This window comes from Pelobates fuscus, chromosome 3 (genome assembly GCF_036172605.1).
Source record: "Pelobates fuscus isolate aPelFus1 chromosome 3, aPelFus1.pri, whole genome shotgun sequence".
Classification (NCBI taxonomy): domain Eukaryota; kingdom Metazoa; phylum Chordata; class Amphibia; order Anura; family Pelobatidae; genus Pelobates; species Pelobates fuscus.
Window position 1 is genome coordinate 22,662,432 of NC_086319.1, and position 12,034 is coordinate 22,674,465.

At 37.2% G+C, this 12,034-nt stretch overlaps 1 protein-coding gene across 1 annotated transcript in view; it reads right to left on the bottom strand.

Annotated features, from left to right (window-relative positions):
* The window catches only part of MLC1 (modulator of VRAC current 1), a 30,670-nt gene that overhangs the window by 11,806 nt on the left and 6,830 nt on the right, over positions 1–12,034 (bottom strand). Inside the window, exons 3-8 of the mRNA XM_063445068.1 lie at positions 10,981–11,070; positions 10,265–10,318; positions 7,887–7,988; positions 4,974–5,075; positions 2,994–3,065; positions 27–143 (exon numbers count right to left, since the gene is read on the bottom strand). Of these exons, the coding sequence (XP_063301138.1) occupies positions 27–143; positions 2,994–3,065; positions 4,974–5,075; positions 7,887–7,988; positions 10,265–10,318; positions 10,981–11,070 (537 nt within the window). The remainder of the gene's footprint in view (positions 1–26; positions 144–2,993; positions 3,066–4,973; positions 5,076–7,886; positions 7,989–10,264; positions 10,319–10,980; positions 11,071–12,034) is intronic.

The window sequence follows — 12,034 nt, forward strand, 5'->3', positions numbered from 1 at the left end:
TGGCAAATTACTCAAGGCATACTTACAGCTGCTAATACCCAAAAAATGGAAACATATAAGTATGGGCTGTGTACCAGAGCATCAATATTTAAAGCCACAATGCCACCAAACACTGCAGAAATCCCCACAACCACCTCGACAATCTGAAAAAAATATATACTAATTAAATAACATATATACATCTATATGTACATGTTTATTATTACTGACATAAAGTGTCGGCATATCCCACAGTGCTATATAGACCAAAGACCAAGGGAAAAAGTAAAGAGGTCCCTGACCATTCAAAAGATCTAGCCATGGAAGCTGTTTTACGCGAGACACTTAGCTAAAATCCAATTTTGCTAAAAACTAGAGAAAATCATAAGAAAATAATCCTTCTTGACCCCAGAATGGCTTTTAAATCTCTGTTTGGATTAAGAAACTGTTACCCCACATATTAAGAATTATATGCCTGAATATTTTGGTTTTGCAAGTATCCATCCAGTTGCTGTTTAAACATCTGTATGGACTCTGATAAAACCACCTCTTCAGGCAGAGAATTCTACATCCTTATTGTTGTTACTGTAAAAAACCTCATGCATATTTATTTACTGCAAATTATTTGTATTCATTTTACTCTTTACGTAAAAAACGAATTGTGAAGGAGGGGTGTACAGTCTGGGATTAGTCTTTTTGTTTGTGTAAACACTCTAGTATAAATGTGACTCTATATAGCACACAAAAAAAGAGAACAGGTGAAGGCTAAATACAATATAAATAGTATCTAGGACAGACACTAGGGGATAACCCTGGGAGAAGATTGTAAATTGGAAAGAGGAGTGGGACAAAATCCCTCCTGAGATGTGTACAGCCCTGGTGGCCAACTACAAGAAACGTCTGACCTCTGTGATTGCCAACAAAGGTTTTGCGACCAAGTACTAAGTTGAAGGGGTCAAATACTTATTTCACTCATTGACATGCAAGTCAATTTAGAACTTTTTTGACATGCATTTTTTCTGAATTTTTTGTTGTTGTTGTTATTCTGTCTCTCACTGTTAATACACCTACCATTAAAATTATAGACTGACTATATCTTTGTCAGTGGACAAAAGTTTAAAATCAGCAGGGGATCAAATACCTTTTCCCTCACTGTATGTATGATTTGTTGGGTATCTAATCAAACTTGTTTCTGTACTAGCATTTCTGCTTTTTGTAGTTATTTACTATGTATAGAGAATTGTGATACATTTTGTTACTCTTTGTAGTTATTGGCTTTGTATAAAGCATTGTGATACATTTTGTAACTATTTGTAGTTATTGGCTTTGTATAAAGCATTGTGATACATTTTGTAACTCTGTAGTTATTGGCTTTGTATAAAGCATTGTGATACATTTTGTAACTATTTGTAGTTATTGGCTTTGTATAAAGCATTGTGATACATTTTGTAACTATTTGTAGTTATTGGCTTTGTATAAAGCATTGTGATACATTTTGTAACTATTTGTAGTTATTGGCTTTGTATAAAGCATTGTGATACATTTTGTAACTATTTGTAGTTATTGGCTTTGTATAAAGCATTGTGATACATTTTGTAACTCTGTAGTTATTGGCTTTGTATAAAGCATTGTGATACATTTTGTAACTATTTGTAGTTATTGGCTTTGTATAAAGCATTGTGATACATTTTGTAACTCTGTAGTTATTGGCTTTGTATAAAGCATTGTGATACATTTTGTAACTATTTGTAGTTATTGGCTTTGTATAAAGCATTGTGATACATTTTGTAACTATTTGTAGTTATTGGCTTTGTATAAAGCATTGTGATACATTTTGTAACTATCTGTAGTTATTGGCTTTGTATAAAGCATTGTGATACATTTTGTAACTATTTGTAATGTAATATTATTACTAAGATTGGCCCTTTGTTTGTTTGCATCTTGGGATACCTCTTTTTATCAGACCCAATTAATAAAGTTTTTTCTATTAGTATGGTTGTGCTTCTCATTTAGTATAATCTATATACAGTCCTCACAAACTGGTCGTACATACACTAAAATAATGCTTCAGTGCATTATTTGCCACTACCTAACAGTGCTGCATCCTGACCTCATCAGGACCGATCTCAAGCTGACAGTAGCAAAACAGATAATAGTTTTTACAATACCTTGGTATACAAGGTTTAGTTATGACCCTAACTAGTTGTCTCTAACTATACTGATACATGAAAGGTACATAATGTAATCAAGAGAACGGGATTGCTTCATTTCATATGGTCTGGTTTCAATCCATATCCAGGAAACATTACATTAATAAGTATTTAACCCCTTGGGACACATGAGGGAAATATTCCGTCATGATCCCCTTTTATTCCAGAAGCTGTGTCCTTAAAGGACCACTATAGGCACCCAGACCACTTCAGCTCAATGAAGTGGTCTGGGTGCCAGGTCCATCTAGGATTAACCCTGCCTGCTGTAAACATAGCAGTTTCAGAGAAACTGCTATGTTTACAGCAGGCAGGGTTAATCCTAGATGGACCTGGCACCCAGACCACTTCAGAGAAACTGCTATGTTTACATTAGGGTTAATCCAGCCTCTAGTGGCTGTCTTATTGACAGCCGCTAGAGGCGATTCCGCGCTTCTCACTGTGATTTTCTCAGGGAGAAGACGCCAGCGTCCATAGGAAAGCATATGTGAATGCTTTCCTATGGACTGGCTGAATCCGTGCATTCAGCCGATGACGGCCAAAGGAGGAGGAGATTCTTTAGCGCCAAGTGAGCCCGGCGCTGGAGAAAGGTGAGTGTTTGACCCCCTTCCCCCCCCCCTTCAGCACGAGTTTGTTTTCCTGGCACTATAGTGGTCCTTTAAGGGGCTAATAATGTAAAAAAAAAAAAAAAAGGAGCTCAGTCGAGGGTAAACAGAATGGAAAGAGTGCACGTTTGGTAATTGACATTAGCTTGATGCCCCAACGCATTTAAAAATTCTCAAGGATATCCTTCTTTCTTGTTCTTACAGAAAAAGATTTTATCAATCTTGATGGAAATTTCTCATGCTTGAGGCAACTGGAACTGTCAAATGCTGTTCCCTGTAATAAAGGAAAAGAGAGGAAGATAAATCAGATTCAGCAAAGTGATGGAGAAAACTGTTATTTTATTTTTACATTTTTTGGGGGCCATTGTGATAACATTAGCTTATGAAATGTCCTGAGCAAACAAGCTTCAGTTAAATCATTGACTAAGAAAGGAGGCTCTAAAAATTATGTTCTAGAAATGAAATACTCTATAAAATGTATCTGTAAAGAAGCAAATCCAAGTTCCAACCAAACCGCCACAAATCAAGTGTGTGATAGTTAAGTTTAAATTCAAAGCAAACCCAAGCTTACAAGTTCCTTTTATGCACATCTGCACAACACAAAAAGATGAATGGGGGGCCTATTTGAAATTTCTTTTTCAAGTGCCCAGTCTTGAGTCTGTGCCATAGTGCCCGCTGTGTTCCTCCTTGCTATGCCACTTCACATATTGAAACGAGGGTCATTGTGCAATCAGATGGCTTGTAATCTCTGAGTCGTGTAGGCGATAATAATAATTTAAATATATTACATGATATTATAAAAGCCGTATTACTGACAAAGCTTTTTTTGGGTGTGGAATAACGAATGGGTGGCAGAACAAAACTTGTTTTTACAATATTTACCAGATATTATTGATAAACCTATTTTCTCAGAATTTTTGCCCCTGCAGCCGCCCCTACCATGTCCTCTCTCTTTTCAAACGAGGCGACCTACAGCTCTGCAGTATACCGCAGCAATGTGGGGCTGCAGCATCCACAGAGCCATTTACCATCAAAAATGTCAAAGAGAGATATAGGATTTGCTAAACTTCGTGGCAAACTTTGCTTGCACTTACCCAGGTTAAAAAGGGCCATGATATGTTGCCTTGTCCCTCTCTTAAAGGACAACTACTGGTTTTCAAACACTGTCTGACCCAAGGAAGAGATGAGTTTTTCTTGTTTTTGTTTTTTTTTACATATACTTAATTTACTTTACTTTCAAATCGTCATGAAATGATTATTATATTAAAAAGGTTTTGAGATGAGTTGTCCTTTAATCCAATTCTCCGCATTGCTTACATAGATATATATGGTCACACTCATTCCTTGCACCTTCTCCCTGTTTAATGCACACAAACGCATGTACATATAACTACATAAATACCTATGGATTCACACGTTCATACACCTACATCTTTAATGGCCGTTTTTAAAAACCTACATCTTTAAAGCGCGTTTTTAATACGGATGGTGAATACACTAGGTATCAAAAAGCCTTAAAAGAATACTCCTGGCACCACAACTTCATTGATTTATCACTTCTCACAATAATTAATGGCATCATCTGTCACAGTATATTGCAGTATTTTTTTTTGGAATTCATATATTATGGAGATTTTCTCTATATTTTAAAAATATATTTCACTGCAAATTTAAAGAATTTAAAGAAATTTAAGAAACATTTAATCAAATGTCTGGATAACAAATGACTTGGACAGTTTGTCTGATATATAATTATTATATGACATTATTATAATTATTTTTATTTTAAGTAACTAATTTTAGAATGTGGAACTCTGCTTTGCATTTTACATAATAATTATTAAATAATAATAATAATAATAATAATAAAAGTAATTTATAAAAAATACATTTACAATTTGTTTGCTTTCCCTTTTTGTCTTTTTTCCACCTTTTTATTTTTTCTGTATCTATTTATTAAAAGTATTGAATAAAATAAATGATCAACCACAATTATAATGACAATAATCTGAGATACCATTTGCTTTTTAAAATATATCAACAAGGTATGAGACATTTTATTTGTCCAAACAAGTTATCTAATTATTACTGGAGTATTAGGAATAGAAGTACTAAAACATGTTACATTGTTTTTTATTTTGCATGCATCTACAAAAGGGAAATAATGATAATAAATACCTACTCTGTTTGCTTCAGAATAATCTATGCTGGATCTGGCAGAGACGATCACTGTTGTAGCCATAAGAATTTCCATAAGAATTAGAAGAAGCAAATTAAAATTTATCTATAATAAATAAGGTAGATAAAATATTTAATAAATACATGAACATTAAAGATGCAGCACAAACCCAAGTTCCTCCTAAGGAAATATAAAATAATGGCTATTAATATTGTACTGAGAAACAGATTGTCATATATGTTACAGCCATGTCTTGACTCCTTGATCATTGTGACATTATAAACAGCCTTAGCTAGAACTACAGCACCGCCTATCACTCTATGTAAACATTCCTCTTTGCTTTACACCAGTTGGTCTACGTACATGACATTTAACTTCACATGATATTTCGCTGGAACCAAACGAAAGCTTGCCCTTAGAGGGTAACTCAAAGCACCATAACCACTACAGTTCGCTGCAGAAGTCAAATGCCAACGCAGTCTCCATTCAAAGGCTGAGAGCATAAGCTGATCGCTCTCCACCAATGAATGCAATTCTGCGCAAAGATAAATGTTTGGATGAATGTAGAGGTAAGACGTCATGTGTGCAGCGTTTCATAGCAAAATTTAGCACATACAGACTCTGAGCACCATGACCACTTTAAGGAGGGTGGCCAGAGCAAAACTACATCCAGTGTAGTGTACTGATGTAAAAAGATTCCTGTAGCCATGAATTAAACCTCTTTACTAATAATTTGTACCATAGTTAAAAGAAATAAGTGAATACAAAACTCATACTTGCTTCAAAAAATGGCAAAACTATTGTTAAAACAAGCTATGGTTACCATAATCACAGCACGTTGTTGTTTGTAGTCTTTGGGTGCTGTTACTTCATCTTAGAACAGTGTTCACATACTATCTTTAAATTTGGATAAATAGGTACAGATTCTATAAAGTTAAGCTTTCCTGTTGTCGTAATGAAAGCTGAGGGGGCAGTTTACGGTGTCGAGAGAGCCTTGATGTTTCATCAAACCACTCAAAAGCAGTTTGACATATATAGTTGTAATCAAAATAAAACTCCCATTGAAAATCAGGTTTATTTGTTCAGCTGTTGGCAATGAACAAATCAAACAAAAGCAATTGAAATAGCTCAACACAATGAATGCTTCATGTGGTTTACCCAAATTCAGCTAAAAAAGCAACTTATAATGACTTCTTGTGTCTCAAAATTATTCAACCCCCTGAATAGAATCCCTCACAACAGCAGACTTGTCTCAAGCACAACTGATGCAACTAATCAAGGGCTTTATTGGTTGCACCAGGTGTCCTTGAGCTGGAACACTTGAAATACCTCAACTGGGTAGGGGTTTGTTGAGTGTCACGTTTGACTGCATGTTAGAAATATTTGACTAAGTAAAAAGTGTGACCACAAAGTTAAGAGAAGAGATTATCATTTTTCACAAACAAGGAACAGGATACAAAAAGATAGAAAAGGCACTGAATATTCCTTGAGACGCCGTTGGAAGCATTGTTTTCAAGTTCAAAGTTGAAGGTACAATGGTAACACTACCTGGTTGATGCAGAAAAAGGAAGCCATCAATGGAGGCAACCAGATTTCTGAGAAGGCAGGTTGTGAAAGACCCTTGAGTGGCTGCAAAAGACCTGCAGCAAGACTTGGTGGCAACAGGCACTGATGTTTTAGTGAGCACAGTAAGGCGCATACTAAGCGCAGAAGGTTTCCATGCCAGAACTTACAGACGTACACCATTACTGACCCAAAAGCACAAGAAATGTCAACTCCAATATGCTCAAAATCATATATATAAGCCACGGAAGATTTAGGATTCTGTTATTTTTCGTCCAATGGATCACTGTTATGTCTGGAGGAAGAAGAATGAAGCATACACTGAAATTAAACTCAGTTGGTGACTCGTGATGGTCTGCGGCTGCTTTGCATCCTCTGGCACTGGAAACCTGCAGTGTGTGTAAGGCAAGATGGGTTCATTGAATTATCAGGAAATCCTAGGAGAAAATGTCATGCCATCTGTGAGGAAACTGAAGTTTGGGTGTCATTGGAACTTTCATTGGAAAGCGTAACCAAGTGTTGGTGGAATTTGAGGTATGTTCAATTTCCACCAAGGCTTGGTTGCAGAAAAAGTCCACACAAATTCTACAGTGGCCATCACCGTCACCTGACTTGAACCCCATAGAAAATCTCTAGTGGGATTTGAAGAAGGTGGTAGCAGCACAAAGAGTTTTTACCAAACTGGAGTCCATTGCTCAAGATCAGTGGGCTAAGATTCCTCAGGAACGCTGCCAGAAGTTGGTATCTGGCTATGCATCTCATTTGCAACAGGTCAGAACAGCAAAAGAGTGTTCTACTAAGTCCTAAATATGCTTGCCATGAATGGGATGAATACTTTTTAGGCTGCAGAAGTCATTATAAGTTGCATTTTCAGTTGATTTTGTTGAAATCACTTGAAAAAGCAGTCATTGGGTTGGGCTGTTTCAATTGCTAATGTTTGATTTGTTCATTCAAAGCAGCTGAAAGTCTGTAAATTTTGACAATAAACCTGATTTACAAAGAGGGTTGAATAATTTTGATTACAACTGTACTGGAGGGACTGCCCCTAAAGACTATTTGCATAATAACCACTTTCCTAAACTGCAGTGGTTATGGTGTTTAGAGTGCCCTTTTAAATATTGATTCCGTTTATACTGTGTGCATCATTTAGTGTTTCTGAGATTCTGGGAGAGAACACCAACTTAGAACGGCACTAAACATTCTGGCGTAATGGAGTTAGCAAAATGCCATGGTCCTCCTGGACATATGGATCCCACAAGTTGTATTTGTGAATCTTTTTTATTTTCAGTGTATGTTGATTACAGGACTTACTATGACATAACTGCACATTTTAGAAATGTGTATTTTACTTACATTGATTGCAGTTGGGTTAATTGCTAGTTTGCACCCAAACCAGATTAAGCAGGTGGTAGTAATTGAGAATGTTGATACAAATAAGATCTGGTATTGTGATATCTACAAAAAGAAGAAACAATGACTGTATGTAAAATGTTTAATTACACAATTTAGACAAACTAATAATGATGGATTTAATGGCACTCTTGCATGCCATACATTAATGATAATCAGGGCCAGAGTTACATGTCAGGCGCTTGTATGCACAAAACTCTATGGTGCCCCCTGCTCCCCAACCCCAAAATAAAGCAGAAACAGTATAATGAATTTATTTAATATTTGACAACTGCATATGTATAAATGTATGTGTGTGCATATTCTGCGTGTTATGTAATGTGTTTGAATCTGTGAATGCAACTGTGTCAATTTATACAGGGTAAGATAATGATTGAAGTGGTTATGGTAAAGAGGGGTTTAAGGTTAGAGAGGGGTTAACATCGGAGTTAGATTACAAAGGGTGTTTAGTGTGAAGGTTAACAGGTTGAGAGGAGTTAATATTGTAGCATTAAAGCTGTTTAGAATTATTGAGTTTAGGGCCAGAGTTGGGTTACACTTATTGCTTTAATTTTTTTAGAGTAATTAAACAAAGGGTTGAAGTAAAAGGTTTATTTTGTTGTTTGGTTATTTGCAAAGTACTTACCTTCCTATGTCTTCTGTAGTCCAGTCAGTCACCTATGATTGATGACATTAAAGCAGCAGGAGCTGGTATACAGTGTGCATCACTCAGAACTTCCCCTGCTCCTCCTGCAAGGCGTGGGAGAGGCTGTCAGTGGACAGATAGGAAGTGATCCCTTCCACTTCCTATCCAGCCACACACACAGACACTGGAGGAGCTGGGACAGCACTGGGTTTTACACCCTATATAACTGTTACTGCAGCTCTGCTACTAAGGTCGACTGGACTACAGAGGACACTGGCCAAGCCGTCTGGTACTTATCTCTCCCCACCATCCCATGTAAGCTCAAAAAGGCACATTATAAGAACTAAAAACAGGCATTGCCTAGTGGTCAGGCACCTATGGGCCATGATAATAATATAATAATATGTGAATAGTTATAGTACATCTTGGTGACTGGAAATATTATAGGTCCTATTACTTATGAATATTCTGAATGAAACTTTTTGGTGTTTTTGGTTCTTTTTGTCTAACGCCACATTACTGGGAGTAGTATTGCTGTGAAGCAATTTAAGGACAAAACAGCTGACCAGGGAACACAACTAACATTAAATTCATTTAAATTCACATTTAGTTCTTAATTTAGTGATTAATCCAGTATGTGTACTTTCTTGCCCTGTTTATTATACTACTATGTTACTACTGTTTACTTTCAGACTTTAAAGGGACACTATAGTCACCAGAACAACTACAGCTTATTGAATTTGTTATGGTGAGTAGAATCATTACCTTCAGGCTTTTTGCTGTAAACACTGTATTTTCAGAGAAAATGCAGTGTTTACATTACAACCTAGTAATAACTACTCTGGCCACTCCTCATATGGCTGTTACAGATCCTTCCTGGGTCATGGCTGCCTAAAATGCATCCAAACATTCACTATCTCCTCCCTCTGCATGCAGACACTGAACTTTCCTCATAGAGATTCATTGATTCAATTAATCTCTATGAGGAGATGCTGATTGGCCAGGGCTGTGTTTGAATTGTGCTGGCTCTGCCCCTGATCTGCCTCCTTCACAGTCTCAGCCAATCCTATGGGGAAGCACTGTGATTGGATCAGGTCACCACTTCTGATTATGTCAGCAGACAGCTTGCTATTCTGATGCAAACAGCATGCAGAGCTACAGCTTCAGGCTTGAATACAAGTAAGATTTTGCTATACTTAGGGATGCATGAGGGGCCAGGGGGGGCTAGATAGTGGTTTTAACACTATAGGGTCAGGAATAAATGTTTGTGTTCCTGACCCTATAGTGCTCCTTTAACATTGAGCTTTGGGGTAAGTGATTGTAAGCTCAATGGGGCATCCTTACCTGAAGTCTAGTTTAATCATAAGTTTCTTTTACACCTTTTTGTGTTCAATGCATTCTTCATTTTACTTTCACGGGATTCCTTATGTTATCCTACCTCTGTTTTGTTTTTGTTTGCTTGCATGGGTAATACTCACAAGTAAACACTAAAATAGCCTTTCATTTCCTGGTTTTATTAGGTAATATAGGAATCTTGAAATACCATTTTTTATTAGAAAATTTTAGCTGCTCTGATCTACACTTTGCAATTCCTTTGGCAGTTTTGCACAATTCCTTTTTTAGAGAACATATTCCAGGGTGTTACAAGAAATGAAATTAAAAGTTTCTCTAGACAACACAAGACAAAATGACTTACCACTTTCCCTTTGTTTTGCAATACTGCAAAATTCACAACAGCTGACGGCACACACTGCAAATAAAATACAAAGTTACATGAAATGATTTTTATTACTGTCAGGGTACCTCAAGTGGTTCCCCAATCATCCAGCGTAGGTTCGATGACAGTGTGACAGTGTAGGACCCACCTAAGAGGTTTGCCTTGAAGTGGCAGGCAGGCTTCCATCTAATGGCCATTGGAGTTACTAAATAGCCACCATCTATTTAAATATACATAGGAATTTGGGAAGAGCTCAGGTAACTTTTTTTTCTTTGGTTTTTACTGTTTGTATCGGGGCCGATGTGCACTATGGTAGTTGCTTCCGCCCAAGAGTAGTTGGAGTTTTAGCGCAGGACTTGCTTGTTGCAGTGTGCCCTATGTCAGCTGTTCACACAGCAGGTTACACGGTTCAACCATTTTGAAAATAACTTAATATAAAACAGCGCCCACTCCAGCTCACATTATAACTTCATTATTGTTAGGAATTTTCATTTAATACATTTGCTTCTTAATTAAACTTAAGATAAGTTTCACTATTGTATTTTATTTTTTTAATATTTATTTTAGCTTGTACTTGAGAAGATTAATTGCATTTAATTCACTTCTCATGTAGTCTTGTCAGTAGTCTGTGATCTCTTGTAATGATATAGAACTTTTACACATACGATGAATACGGTAACATAATAAATGCTTACAGAGCCAGCAGCACATCGCAAGTAGTCCATTTCAGAAGGGAAGACATTGCCAAGGTACAGTGAAAACCCTGATGTTGCTAGGAGACAACTCTAAAAGGGAACGACAAAGGAGATTAACGTTCAGCAAAGTATACAAGGAAACGTCTTAATGTCAATAACTTATATTAGCTTATTCCAAAGTATTATCGCCAACATTACAGAACTCCCCTATGTCAAATATTCTGGAAATGTCAGATAATCTATGCAGGAATGCTGAATAGTCCAAGGGACTGCTAAAATAATTATTTATATGCTCTATAAACAACGTAATATATACTTGGGTACATCTGGTCTTCCTAGTCTAAAATACGCCAATTGCTGCTCAACCTACCATGTCTGCTGCTGTGATTGCTCTGCGTGAAACAGCAGCAGCAGGTTAGGCTGAGCAGAAGTTGGTCAATTGTAGAGTCTGACCGGTTGATTTCGGTATGTATGCAAGCTAGTTAATAGCTTTAAGGTTTCAGTAATGTGTGATGCTAGCATGTGTTATACTATATTGAATGCCCTCAAGGCTGACTGGTTCCTATTGAGTGAGTTAGTAAAATTATCTCTGTGCCTCCCAACCTCCTGTCAGGCTGTCTATGCATCTTCTAATAACATTTTATTTAAAACAAATTCAATAAAATGCAATTCTTAAATGTGTATTTGTGGTGCTATGAGAAGGCAATGCCATTGAAAATGCAATTCAAGGTCATTTTTACCTGAACATGTCTTGTTCAGACACGCACACCATGACACAGACACACACACCAGGACACATACACTCACACACACACTCCCACATACACTCACACATACATTCACAAACACATACACTCACACTGACAGAATTACACATATTACCTGTGGGTGACCGGCTGGGTGGGCTAGTGGCCGCAGGGGCAGGTCTTCTGGCGGCCGCTGGCTGGGGGAGGTCTTCTGGCGGCCGCATGGGGGAGCAGGCTGTTCTGTCTCTGCTCCTCCACCCCAGCGCGCATCTTAATGAGACCGGGGCTGGAATATGACATCATATTCC